Source organism: Castor canadensis, chromosome 4 (assembly GCF_047511655.1).
Source record: "Castor canadensis chromosome 4, mCasCan1.hap1v2, whole genome shotgun sequence".
Taxonomy (NCBI): Eukaryota; Metazoa; Chordata; class Mammalia; order Rodentia; family Castoridae; genus Castor; species Castor canadensis.
In genome coordinates this window covers 66127396-66142129 of record NC_133389.1, presented here as the reverse complement: position 1 = coordinate 66142129, position 14734 = coordinate 66127396, and the positions used below count along the sequence as shown (strand labels likewise).

Below are 14734 nucleotides of genomic sequence, written 5' to 3'. Positions count from 1 at the left end.
TTGCTGTTCACTGCAAGATGAACTGCTCTGCTCTACTACACACTCCCCACAATGATATTCACCTTCCTCAGGCCCACAGCAATGAAGGGCACCAGCCAGGGACTGAAACCTCTGAACCCATGAGCCAAAATAAATCCTCCCTCCTTTTAAGTTGTTTCAGGAACTTGTCAGAGCAGCGAAAAGTCTAATACATTTGGCAATTCTATGTCTAATATTTTGAGGATCTAACTTTTCAAAATAGTGCCACTATTTTCCATTCCCACTAGCAAAATATGAAGGTTTTAATTTCTTCATTTCCTCACTTATTATTTTCCATCTTTTTTTTTTTTATTATAGCTATCAATTTTTTCTTGGTGGTACTAAGTTTGAACTTGAGGCCTTGTGCTTGCTAGGCAGGTACTCTACCACTTGAGCCACAGCTCCAGTCCTTTTTTGGCTATGGCTATTTTTTAAATAGGGTCTGGTGTTCATGCCCAGCTTGGCCTGGGCTGTGATCCTCCAGTTTATGCTTCCCACACAGCTGGGATGACAGATACACACCACCATGCCCAGATTTTAAGTTTTTACCCAAGCTGGCCTTGAACCACAATCTTCCAAATCTTCACCAACTAAGTAGTTAGGATTACAGTTGTTGACAACATGCTTGGCAATCTTTTTACTTCTGAAGCTGTATCTCATTATGATTTCAAATCGCATTTCTCTGATGACATTAAGCACCTTTTCAGTGTTTATTGGCCATTTGTACAACTTCTATAGAAAAAGTCTCTTCAGATCTTATGCCCATTTATCTTTTTAACACGTAATAGAAGATTTTTTTTATATATCATGAATACTAGTTCCTTTTCATACATATAAGTTGCAAATATCTTCCCAATTCTATGGTTGTCTTTTCACTTTCCTCACTGTGTACTTTGAAGTTTAAGTTTTCAATTTTGATAAAGGCCAATTTATTTTTTCTTTTATTGCTTGTGAGTGTAAATACTAGTTTCTACTTTCATATAAATTTGACATTTTTCATTAAGAAAACACAAACTTCCCTTAGATTTTTTAAAAAACATATAAATGTACATTCATCAATCTTTTAACATAAAATCAAGCAAGGTCTTTTGATATTGAACTAGAGTTTGCAGTTAAATGATATTGCTACATAAGGTAGAAGCATGTAGTTTTCAATTTCCAGATTTGATTTCTTTTGAGAGACACAGAGAGGATGTAGCATGCCTAAACGGAATCAGACAGTAGAAACCTATAATTTTTTTAAACAATCTCCCCTGCAGTTTTGTGATTTAATCTAATTTGATAGCAATTTTTCAAATGATCACTTTTAAGTATTTTACGTCTAACTTGAAACAATTTCTATTAGAATTTAGAATTCATCCATTATATAAAAGTAAGTTTAGGAAAAAAATGATTCTTGCTAAGAATACAAATTAACTGGTGGGTAGAAAAGTAAAAGGAGTAAAATGTAAAGCATGCTGTGGCTGACAGCATGGTTTCCAAAGGAAACCAGCATCACCAGTCAAGACAGTTAAGAGGTGATCCAATAAGAGACTTGTCACTACAAAAGTAAGATATTAGGTATATGCCAAACCGAAGCATTTTTAGTTTACATGATTGCAACATAAAATAAATACCAGCTCAAAGATGAAAAAGCGAAAATAAAATCAAAATATATACATTAAGAAATAATTTCTAATAGTTCAAGTACCTGGTACCTCTTCCAGTGCTGAAACTCTATTCAAAAGATTCTGATCCTGAAAAGACGTTATGGCTTTAGCTTGCTCCTCTTCTGCTCTTATTGTATCACTTTGAAAAGCAGACTGTTTAATGAGAATATCTGACAAATGTGGACTTTCTTTACAGTTCTTTTTCCTAGAGATAAAACATTTTTATAAGTGAATCAATAATGATGTTAGTTACCTTAAATAAACATATAAAATATAACAAAGAATCTTGTGTTTCATCTTTCAAAAAGGAAAATGATACAAAGTGAAAAAACAAACAGACAAAAATACCCTCTCCTGAATCAACATGCTGGGTCAGATCACTTTCCAGATCTTCTCTCCTCCATCAAAATTCAAGAGGGAAGTAAGGTTCCCATCACCGCCCCCAACCCCACATTCAGTCTCACCAAACTCATCAGTTGAGGCCCTTCATGGATCCATTTCAGTTACTACAATAAACCCAGGACTTATAAGTACTAGCATTTTACATACCCCTCTGCCTTCCCCAACAAAGCCCTCCCACCATTCTTTTGGTTCTCTTAAGTCTGCTGCTCCTGATCCCCTTCTCTGAAGGGTCCTTTGGTTTTACTGCCTTATTGAAAGCCTGAATACCCTCTAAAGTCACTGTTTCTCATAATCTGTCAAATAAGGACTACTGTTTCTCTCATAGATCTGTATCATCTACTACCCCTCACATCACCTTCCTCAAGTACAGCTCTATAATCCTGAGCCTCCAAACCATCCATACACATCACCTGACCCACTCTTTTAGTATCCATTTCTCCTTCATCTAAATGCCTCACTGCCTTCATCAAACTACACTGATTAAATCCAACTAGCCACCTACTCCTCACCTGTTCTTCTAAAGTTTAATGTACTTGGAGAAAACATCACTGTCACTCCCAATCATGTCACACTAAATTCATACCATAACCCTCAAAAGCTGCCTAGCAATCCTATTTTCCCTGTCTGAACACTTCCATGAGATTATTTTACTTCTCTCTTTTCAAACCAGCAACTCCTTCTCCTCCATCCTCACTCTGACTTGATGGCCATGCTTCCTACTCAGAGCCTACTATTAACCTGAAGCACTGAAGAGGTTACTTTCACAGATTCTACCACTAGGGCTACCCTACAGGATCCTATCCATCAGAAATTGCTCCCTGCATTGGACCCCAGAGCTCATCCTCTTAAAAATGCAGACATTGCTTCAACAACTCTTTCCTCTTTCTACCTAATCAAGTTTTACATTTCCAGAAGATCATTCCTATTACCATGTAAACATGCAACTTCTCCCATCACAAAACAAAACAAAACAGCAAAATGTCTCCTGACCCCCTGTATCTACCAGCTATCACAAGCCCCAATTCTCTGGTCCCTTTGCAGTAAGCCTCTACAAGCTGACCACTGTTTCTACTATTAATCTTCTATTCTCTTTTAAGCTCACTCTCAGTAGCCTATTGTGTCTCTCCTTACTTTCATTAAAACTACTTGTCAGGGTAACCAAATGACCTATGCTAACTACAATGGCCAATCTTTTTTCTTTCCTTCTTTCTTTTTTGTTTGTTTTTTCAAACATGTAGCCCATAAACTTGCAATCCTCCTGTCTCAGTCTCCCCAGTGCTGGGATTATAGGCAAATACCAGCAGGACTGGTTCCAATGGTCAATTCTTGACCTTCATTGACACTATTGGATAATCTCTCCTTTTACATTTTTTGTTATTGAATTTGGTTTTGTTTGTTTGGTCGGTTGTGATGCAGTCTTGCTATGTTGCCCAGGCTGGTCTCAAACTCCTGGATGCAAGTGATCCTCCTGCCCAACACTGCACCCGGCTATACAATAGACCCTTGGTAACTGTGGGTATATGGTTTCCAGGAGACCATCACCAAGAAGAACCACAAATGTGTAGGATACAGCTTGATTCATTTTTCCTGTAATGCCACCCAACTTCTACTAAAGACATGCCTCCTTTCAACAAATCTCAAATGTTCACTTCATCACTTGGCACATTTACTTCTACCTTGTTTTTGGGCACCATTTACTTTTTGGGAGGCATAGTTTCACAAAATTAAGGGGAGAGAAACATTCAGTAGATCGCACAATTAAAACAGAACTAATGGTAACATGACTGACTTGAGAACTAACTTCTAATTATCAACTAAGCTGCATGATGCACACACGGGAACTTGAACTTGGTTTTGGAATTTTTTTTTACTTATTTATTTATGACTGCGTTTGGTCAAAAAAACACATGTAAAAAAAATCTGTGAACTAAAAAAAATCCTGGGGCTGGGAGAGTGGCTCAAGTGGTACATCACCTACCTAGTAAGCATGAGGCCCTGAGTTTAACCCCAGTATCATCCATCCCTACCCCCTACAAAAAAAAAAATCTGTAAATAGGCAGGCTTACTGTAAAATGTTTTTGATTCTACCTCTAATCACTAATTCTTAGTCTCTTTGTCATTCCTCTGTCCCCAACTTCGCAACTGTGAAGTGCCTGAAAATCATGCCTGATGCTTTTATCATCTCCTGCTCCCTCAACTCCTTGACACCCACCCCCCAAATTCCTTGGTGGTCTCCCAGCTGTCATTCTTAACCCTTACGCTCTATTCTCCACACAACAGCCAGCATAAGCCTTTGTAAACATAACTTGGATGAGATCCTCTAATGATTTCCCATCTCATTTGGAGTCAAGAGTCAAAGTCCTACTCACCCCTTGCAGCCCCTTTGCTGCAGTGTGAACAAATTAGGCATACTCCCACCTTGGTGCCTTCAACTGGCTGCACCCTCTACTGATGACCTCTTCCACCTGGTGTTCACATAGTTAACTCCCTCAATTCTTGGCTCACTACTTACTTCCTCAATGAGACCCACATTGATCACTGCCTTCAGCCTTCCTAAAACTCTTATTATGATCTTGTCTAATGCTTTTCCCTTCTAACATGCTATAAAAATGACGTATTTTGATGACTTTTGCTGAACATGTTTCGTTCACTGGTATTTCCTAAGCACTCGGAAATGTCTGGCATGCAGTAAGCACTCTCAAAAATATAGTGAATGAGTGTGATCATTAATCTTGATTATCAATTTATTGGATTGAGAGGTGCCTAGGAGATAACTAAAGCACACTTGTTTGTCTGTGAGGGTGTTTCCATGTGAGACAGCAACTACATAGGAATAAGATTATTCCTGAATGTAGGTAGCATCATTCAATAAGCTGGAGGTTCGGCTGGAATAAAAGCTGAAGGAGGATGGCAACCAGCTCATCAAAGTTCAAGTCTTCCTGAGTGGGTGCATCTGTTGCTGCCATCGCCCATGGACATTAACTCCAACTTCTTCAGCCTCTCAACATGGACTCACTCTACCAACTCTCCAGGAAGCTTCTAGGCCTTCAGCCTCAGGGTGGAGCTGTGTAACTGTTTCCCCTTGTTCTGAGGCTTCCAGCTACTGGTTTCGCTTGCTCTCCAGCATGCAGACTTTGATAGTGTAAGTCAATCTAATAAATACCCTTTTATAATTTTTTATATGTGTGTGTGTGTGTGTGTGTGTGTGTATATAATATAATAATAAATAATTAATACACATAATTATGTGTATAATTATTATACATAATTATGTGTATAATAATAAATAATTAATACACATAATTATGTGTATATATATATAATATATATACACATAATAATATATGTGTGTGTGTGTGTGTGTGTGCACACACACACACATAAGATAGCAGTATATATTATACCAATAGAATAGAATGACCATACATATGGTTCATTCCTCTAGAAAACCCTAAGATAGTGAATGAATATATAAGGGGTCGATATCTTTAATATATAGAAAGCACTCCTATGATAAAGGCTATCAAGAGGCAATTCCCAACAGAAATATAAATGATAACTAACATTAAAGTATATTCAACACCATCAATATTCAAACATGAATTTAACACAGAAAACCTTAAGATTGTCTGTAGTACCACCATCAGGAAGTAACCAGCAGCTATGGGTGTGGCTCAAGTCATAGAACACTTGCCCAGGACACAGGCCCTGGTTGGTTTTACAAACTTCCAGACTTTCTTCCATGTATAAATACATATGTATAGATTATTTTAGCACTAAAATCAAAGATTAAAAACACCACCAAATGTTGAGTAGGACCCAAAGAAATAGGCATTTTCATATACGTCTAGTGTGCATGTAAACTGGTACTAGTTTTCTAAAGAGTAGTGTGTTGATGTAAATGGTCTTTAAGATACAGTATTTTTAACTCAGCAATCTAAATCCTAGCATTTATCTTAATAAATTCATCTCATAAGTGTCCAAGTATATGTATAAATGTGTATATATAAAAAAATCCATTACATTTATAATAGCAAGACTGCAATAATCTAACTGCCCAACGTAGACTTGATTGAATAGCCATTAACATTATGACAGATTTATATTAATTGCAACTGAAAGACGAGCACAATATAATTTTTAAAAGTTAAAATAGTATATACAGTTTAATCCTACTTTAAAAAATTTAATTAACATGCACATAAAAAAGTCTTAAGACTAAAAATGAAAATGAAATCAGTTTCTATAGTAAGCTAGCTATTCTCTAATTAACTGATTACAGGCCTTTATTGTCTTCATCATACTCTATATTTTCTACTTCTTTCAATTTGCATGTTACTTTTAGAGTTAGAAAAAATGTTTTAAAAGACAAAAATGTGATAAAAACATATAAAGAAAACTCATTAAAATGCTTAGAATTAATCAGCGACACAACCTTACATTTTTCACAAGACTAAAGCGATAGGGTTTGAACTTACTCATCATCCTGAAAGCTAAGCTGTAACTTTTCTCTTGGTTCAGCATCACTTTGGCAACTGGGAGATGACACAGATGGAACTGAAAACCTCCCTTCTACTAAGTAAGATGCCTGGACATCAGGATACCTACACAAAATAGTTAAAAATTAAATCATGTCCATTTAAAATTTGCCATGACATATCGCTGCATGACAGTAAAAGCAACCACCAGTGATTAAAAAGAAATAGGAGCCCTAGCGTTCAAAATAATCATCCTGTGTAAAAGCACCAGAAAAATCTTTGGATCTTAAAAGAAATCCTAAAGTTAAAAGAGTTTTTAGACAATTAATCCAACCCCTTCATCCCAAAGATAAAGATGATTGATGCTCCTCATAAAATGCTTAGGTTGAGAGGAGATGGAAGATGGTCAGCTATTTAAGCATGAGCAAAACTTTACACATTACCCAGACCCTACATGTAATAATGTGTGAACTATACACCTCACATTTGCAGTGATGTAAACAAAGCATATTTAACCAAATATCTCTCTGGTTATAAAACTGGAATAAGAAAAGCTAAGAAAATAAAGGCTGGTTTTAGTTCCTAAGAATGAAAAACTTGAGCTGAATGTTATTAGAATACAGGCTAAGTTATCTCAGAAGTATACAACAGACTGAAGATGAGAGAAGAAAGGCAGGCATACCAGTCTAGTAAATCATGAATCTAGCTAAAATGAAGTAAAAACAGAAGCCTTGTCATACCTCTAAACATATCCAATTACCCTAAACCACAGTCAGAGGTAACCATTAAGGGACAGTTCGTTAATCTCCTGTGTAGTTAGAAGTGTAATTTATAGATGTCTTTTCAGAGTTTGTGTTACCATATTTGGTGACATAGAGCAGGAAAGATAAAACCAATGAGCTGGGAGAGAGAAGAGAATGAAAATTACACAAAGACGCAGATGGGAAGACAGAAACCCAAGTCCTGATGCTTCCCAGACCCAGCTCTGCTATATATCAGTATGTTATAGGTTTTATAAACCTGATGGAAAAAAACCAAAAAACTGTTCGAATAAGTCTTACCTGTTATCAGTGCTAGATCTATTCCTAGCAAGTGTGGAAACAGCAACAGGGAAGCCAAGATTTGAAGAAAGAGTGACATTTTCCAAAATCCCACTATTACCAAGTAATGAACTGGTGAAAAAGCTTGGAAATGACTCTTCTGCTATACCATGAAAATCTTCCATCTCACTGCAACAACAAAAGTATTTTTATAAATCAAATATTACTATAAAGTACTTTCAAATGACTAAATACAAGTTTCATAAATCTTGGGAAACCAAAAGTCTTAGGCAATAATTTTTTGCAACATCACTGAGAGAGTAACACATGTGAAATACAACAGTTTTAATTACCCTTGGTTTAGTGTGGTAAGGAATATAAGTTACTGAAAATTTATCTGGAAAGAAAGCAAAAATGGGATACAGATGATTTTACAGTGTTTAAAAGTTTGGCATTTAGTCCATTTGAAACATGGAACAGAAACATAGAATACAACTAAAGAAATCTAGACCTTGGATTCAAAGATCATTGTTTTGGTTTTGTTTGGTTGGGTAGGTTTTTTTTGGTTTTTTTTGGTGAATGTGTGCACACATGGTTGGGATTGAACCTAGGGCCTCAAGCATACTAAGGACATACTCTGCCACTGAACTATGCCCACAGCCAGAGATTACTGTTAAGGATGAAAACACAGTTTAAAAAGTAAGCACATTCAAAGAAAAAATTTTCAGTTCAGTAAAGTACAACTGGCACATGACATGGTAGACGAGTACACAAATGACTAAGTCTGGAAAACTCCAGCACAAAATCTATACCATTGGTAAGAACCTAAAAGCTCACATTAGTCATTGGTCTAACTTGACCCTGATGCTCACAACACTCATAAGATGTTACCAAATCTCAAAAATCATTCAGAGTGCCTATCAAGTAAGCATTTGTGGAATTTAGTAAGGAAAACAACAAGGGAGAGGACAAAAACATAAATCAGAAACAGCTCTAAAAATGAGGATATTGGCATTATATCTTGAAAAGGAAAACTTACTAGTATGGGACAAGAATCTTTTTTTTTTAGGATGACAAAAGAAAAAAACAGCAAACAGAAGAGAATTAAAATTTATTGCATATCTACTACTTTACCTCATTGAATCCACAGAAAACTTTACAGTGAAGACAAACTATAGAAACTAAGCAAATTTCCCCAAATTTGTACAATTACTAAGATTAATAATAACCTCTAGCTGGACACCTGTAATCCTCACTACTGGGGAGGCAGAGCTCAGGATGATTGCAGTTCAAAGCCAGCCCGTGCAAATAGTTCAAAAGAACTTTTTTCAAAAATACCCAACACAAAACGGCTGGCAAAGTGGCTCAAGTGCAGGTGCTCTATCGCTTCTGCACTATCCACTTTGCCAATACAAATGGCCCTTCTCAAATGTTAAGTTTATCCCATATTCTCTGCACAATCCTTCCCATGCTATACAAGCTGTTAGATCTTTTAAAAGACCCTTCCTCTATTCCACTCCTTCTTATCCCCCCCGGGCTACTCTCTTTACCACACACTCCCCCAGAAGAAATTGTGACTGGCATCCAGTTCCGCTCCTGCCCTTCTGAATGCATCCCAATCAGGCTTTCCTCACACTGCCCCCCAAATAATGCTTGCCATTCTCACCACTGAGCTCCCTGTTGCCAAGCCCATGACGCTACCTATAGTCAATTCTCCTTATTTTCTTTAATTAACAAAATGGGATTCAGATTATTCCTTCACTGAGGAAATATTTTTTTGGTTTCCAAGATGTAGTTGCTGGTTCTTCTCCAGCTTCACCAACTGCTTCTTTTCCTTCTCATTTCCTAGACCTCCACACAAATGGAGGGCTCAGTCCTCTAACTCTTCCATTCACTACCCTCTCTGAGTGACTGCCCTTAGTTTCAAAGTTTCAAATACCCCATGAAATTGACACCTTCAGCCTAGGCTTATCCCCTGAACCCTAAGCATTCACATTTACAGCTTACAGATAATGTAACAGGTACCTAAAACTCAAATGTTGATTCTACCTCCTTCTCACCCTCTTTAGAAAAACCTATTCTTTGAAAACCTTGCTCTTCAGTCTTCCCCACCAGAGAAAACAGTAAATCCAATCCCCAGTTAGTTATGCCAAAAGCCTTCATCATCAGAGTCCACTGACACCTTCCCTGCCCCCACACTCTGAGCAAATCCCAATGGCTACACTTTAACCATACACCCTGAACCTTGCCATTCCTCATGACCTCCACTGCCACTACCATCTCCTGCCTGGACACTCACTATCTCTATGCTGCCACTCTTTCTCACCTGGTCTTCTCTTCATGCAATAGAGTTATACCTGTAAAATAGGTCGTATATTACCACTCCTTGACTGAGACCCTCTCTCTACTGGTTTCCCATCACATTCAAAGTAAAAAAGGCCATCCTGATGGCTGACAGGGGCTAGTGTCTCTGATCTCATTTTCTGTTACTCTCCTTCAATTCACTCCACACCAACCATACTAACCTCCCTGCTGTCCCTGAAGCATGCTAGACAGGCTCTATTCTGAGGCCTTTACCTTGACTCTGACCTCTACACAGTCCCAGATGCTCCAGGTATCCACTCATCTTGCCTCTCATTCCTTCTCACTGCAGAACTAAGCATGGCACTAGAGTACTGATCTACGTAATTTACCTCTTCATCTGTTTTTCTACCTACATTAGAATGTAAGCTCCATGAGGATAGGGACCCTACCTATTTGGTTTACCACTGCATTCCTACCTAGAGCAGTGCTGGGACAAGACAGACCCTCAATATATTTGCTGAGCAAATGTTTTCAAATGATGTCAACACACAGAAAAATCATCACTAGCTGTAAACCAATAAGCACCCTCCATTTTTTTTTTGGACAGGGTCTCACTATGTAGCTCAGACTGACCTTAAACTAATGATCCTCCTCAGACTCCCGAGTGCTGGGATTACAGCACCTCTGTCCTGACTAGCCACTTCCAAATGCCTCTCACGCCAACAAATATAAAACCAAACTTGTTACCTTTCCTCCATCCACTCTCCTGCTGTATTTTTAACCTTGACGCACATCATCTGCATCCACAGGCTCTACCAGCTGGACACCTATGATCATTCTGATCTCTCCTGCACTCTCAGTCACCAATTTCTAATGCTTCAAACTTCAAGTATACCTAGAGTTGAAATTAACTGCTATATTATCAATGCCAGCTCCCATCACATCTTAAAATAAACTATGGTATAACTCTAGCTTCATAATTACTAAGTTATTCATTTATAAATATATAAACCACATTAAAATGTATACTGAACTCTTCAACACTTATCCCTATGTAGAAGGGGTCAAATCCAAAGAAAGTTCAGATATTACTCTAAGATCATCCATGTAAGTGTTCAGACACAAGCCATAAAGGACACTCTATTGGTAGAAGAAATGCAAAAATAAGTAAGGCAGCCCCTCAAGGAGCTGATAATCCCTATCACAGGACACACAGTGTTAAGTACTTCTATAGAGCTTTGCTGTGGGTGCAATAACATAACCCATTAGAAAATTCCTACCTGGCACCAGTGGCTCATGCCTGTAATCTTAGCTACTTGAGACCCTGAGATCAGGAGGATTAAGGTTCAAAACCAGCTTGGGCAAATAGTTCTTGAGACCTCCCCCCATCTCCCAAATAACTAGAGCAAAATGGACTGGAGGGGTGGCAGAGGGCCTGCCCTGCAAGTGCAAAGCCCTGAGTTGAAACCCCTGCCCACCCCCGCAAAAAAAAGAAAGAAAAAAAAATTCCTCAAGATGTAACCTAGTATTTCCATTTCTCTTGTTTCCAGAAAAGGTCACACTTACCTAAACCATGCATGCACAAAGCACATACCTAAAGCTTTGCTAGAAAGGAAAAATTCCCTAATTTCTGTCAGTACTGCATTAGCCACCTTTCCTCTGTCATCTAAAGTGAAGATAATACAATTTTATCATCTTTCTTTACTGCATTTGAACCAAGCAGCCATCTTTGATTTACCTTGCTATTCCCTTATTGACTTCAATGTTCACATATGGGCTTATTTGTATTTAGTTACTTTAATAACACATAAAAGATTATCTCCTGTAGTCGTCAACTGTAGGTCTATGTGTACAACTAGACACATTTAAAAATATATGCTGTGGAACCCAAAGCCTAGTCAAAATTGCCAACACCCATCATTTACTCCTGGTACTTTAAGTAGACATCAAAATTAGGCAGGAATTTAGTATATTACTTTTCAAAGCTTACCATAAGCTTCACCCATAAAACTGAAATCCAGGGGAAAAGTTGACTTTGGAGCAGTTAAAACAGCACAATGACTTCAAAATGGTATCCCCAAATGGAAATACTGTCATATAAACAGCTGTCCTCCTCCGAACGACTGTGTCCAAAGGGACCTCATGTTTTACCAAAGTCTGAAATTAAGAGCAAAACAAGGTATTCATTCATTTGCAGATACATAAATCTCATGAAAACATATACTGAACTTGTCTAATTTTTCGTCCATAAGGAAATTATTGGCAAAAATTGTAGGAAAGGAACACAGCCTAGTAGAAACCAAAAAAAAAAAACGGAGAAGGTGGGAAGCGTTCAACTAACAAAAACGTTACTTCCTGAGTCACAGTTTAAGACAAAAGGAGACTGAACCTCCCATCACAATACCTATAAAGCAAACACCAGCGGCCTTAGAGCACTTTGCAAGAAACCCCACAACAAGGCCCGGAGGGCGTTTGCCCCTCAGGAGTTAGAAGTCACCGAGTGCAAAGGGAGGAAACAAGGTTGTGATTCCCCCAAAAGCCCACCGACTGGTCAACTGCCGTGTACACAAGGCATGCAACTAATCTCACTCAGTAGCGCGTAACCGGTAGGCACAGCTGGATGCGGAGACCCGGCCCGCCTCCCCGCCCAGCTCCGAGCCTGCGCCCCCCGCCAGGCCCAACCGTCACCGCCCCGCCGGGCTATAGCCACGATGCTAGCCGAAACTGAAGTTGCCTGCCTCCTGCCCAGATGCACGCCAAGACACCGGCGACCCTACTCACCGAACCCACCACAACGGCTGGAGGAACAGAGACCTGAACAAAAAAGTCCTCAGACTGCAAAGGCCGCCAAGCCGCACTGCAAGTGCGCGTGCGCGTACCACCAGCCCCCGCGGCCGCCCGACCCGGCCGTACCGCGCGCCCCTCAGATTTACGTCTGTTCGCGGCACCGGGCGAAGGGCGGGCATTCAGAGTAGACCTCGGATTGGACAGAGCAAAGGAACCGTGCAGGCAGGATCCAGTGATTGGTGAGAACGGCAATTTGAAGCAGCCTGGGACTTAGCGAGCTGGCCTGGATTGCAGCTCAGCTGAAACTCGCCCTGACCGTATTAGCCAACTTGAAAAATAATGCCTGCCTTATTCCGTTTGAGACCCCAAAGCGACGTCAGTCGCCTTACGCACAAGGAAACATTTCCCTTGAACAAACAGATACATTTTTGTCCTCCCGTGAGTAGATGCGGAACTTAACACCGTTTTGTGGACGCAGAAGCGTGTCAGGTTTCCAGTCAGTCCTTGGGATCCAACCATTGTGACACCAATCGTCTGTGATGGAGTAAGGAGGTTGGTCCCCCTTGGAAACAAGTGAGACGAGACGTAATTCTTCCCTAGCTTCCTCTTTCCCATCTTTCTTAAGTCACAAGTCCCACTACCGCCGTCTGCTCAGCACAAACCTTTTACTGAGACCATAAAGATAACTTACTCTCCCACCTTTCACCCAAAATCTATCTCAAAAAAAAATTCCATAGTTCTTTATCTCAAAATTTCTAACATAAAATCTCAGAGATAAAGCATTCTAGAGTGAAAAGGGAAAACACAAAGTTGTGCTTAACAGCCCTTATTGCTGAGGTTAGCCTGGTGAGGGAAGATGTGTTTATTTGATCACTTCCCCAAAATATCACGTGGCTATCATTTCCTTTTTCTGTGCCTATCAAAAAGGGGTGAATTCAACTATGATATATTGTAATTAGTTTGGTAAATGTCACAATGTACCCCTAGTACAATTATCTAAATTAAAGTGGTCCTCTCCATACTCACACAAAAACAATAATCTAAATTAAAGTGGTCCTCTCCATACACAAAAACCCATGGGGGGGGGGTGTATGTGTGTGTGTGTGCGTGTGCGTGTGCGTGTGCGTGTGCGCGCCTGTGTGCGCGACTAGCTAAAGTGCTCTACCACCGAGCTACATCCTGAGCCTGCTTTATTTTCGCTCATGTTATCTAGCTTGGTCCTGACTTTATCAAGTGTGGTCTCCTCATTGTCAAACTCAATTATATCTCTGCAGGCTTTGGTTTTTTCGGGTGGTCCTGGAATTTGAAATAAAGAGCCTCGTGCTTCTGAGGTGGGCACTCTACCACCTGAGCCACACCTCCAGCTCTTTTTGCTCTAGTTATTTTGAGGATAGGGTCTCACTTTTTGCCCAGGTCTATTTATGCTTCCTGTCTTCGCTGAGATGACAGGTATGTGCCACCTTGCCCAGCAATAGTGGAGAAAGTCTTGTGAACTTTTTGCCCAGGCTGATTTACAACTGTGATCTTCCCAATCTCAGCTTCCCAAATAGGATTACAGGCATGAGCCACTGGCATCTGGCTTCTCTTGATACCAATTCCTGAAACCCTCTAAACTTTTGGTATTTGAAAGTGCAATTACCTCTAGTCTACCTTTGCCCACACTCAACAAGCAAAGATTAAGTGGGGAGGAAAAAAATTCTCAAGATTTTCTGAATTTCAAGAAAGTAAACCAGAGCCAGAAGCTTAGGCAAGAGAACTGAGAATTCAAGGAAACCGGGCTACACAGCAGAGCCTGTCTCAAAAAACCATAGGCAGAGGATATAGCTCAGTGGTAGAACACTTACTTGCCTAACATGCACAAGGCCCTGGGTTAGGTCTAAGCACCAAGAAAAAAAAAAAAAAAAAAAAAAGCTAAGATGTGTTTGAGTGATATATCTATCCTTCTAAAGAATATTAACCCTGATGGCTTTATCATTGGAGGTGAATTGCTGGGTTGTATGTCTACATGTTCCAGTCTGTCATTCACCCTGAATCCCTCCATAAATTTAATCAAGCC

The 14734-nt window shown here is 39.4% G+C and overlaps 1 protein-coding gene across 9 annotated transcripts in view; it reads right to left on the bottom strand.

The window, feature by feature from the left end:
- The window catches only part of Cep192 (centrosomal protein 192), a 127471-nt gene extending 114050 nt beyond the window's left edge, over positions 1 to 13421 (bottom strand). For 4 of the 9 annotated variants that reach the window (XM_074070380.1, XM_074070381.1, XM_074070384.1 and 1 more), the window contains exons 1-5: positions 12673 to 13416; positions 11882 to 12048; positions 7609 to 7776; positions 6548 to 6673; positions 1709 to 1872 (exon numbers count right to left, since the gene is read on the bottom strand). In XM_074070380.1, coding sequence (XP_073926481.1) covers positions 1709 to 1872; positions 6548 to 6673; positions 7609 to 7772 — 454 coding nt within the window. In that variant the 5' untranslated portion in view covers positions 7773 to 7776; positions 11882 to 12048; positions 12673 to 13416. Of the gene's footprint in view, positions 1 to 1708; positions 1873 to 6547; positions 6674 to 7608; positions 7777 to 11881; positions 12049 to 12672 lie in introns of all 9 variants that reach the window. The other 5 variants (XM_074070383.1, XM_074070387.1, XM_074070389.1 and 2 more) reach the window with 4 other exon arrangements.
- Positions 13422 to 14734: the final 1313 nt, after the last annotated feature.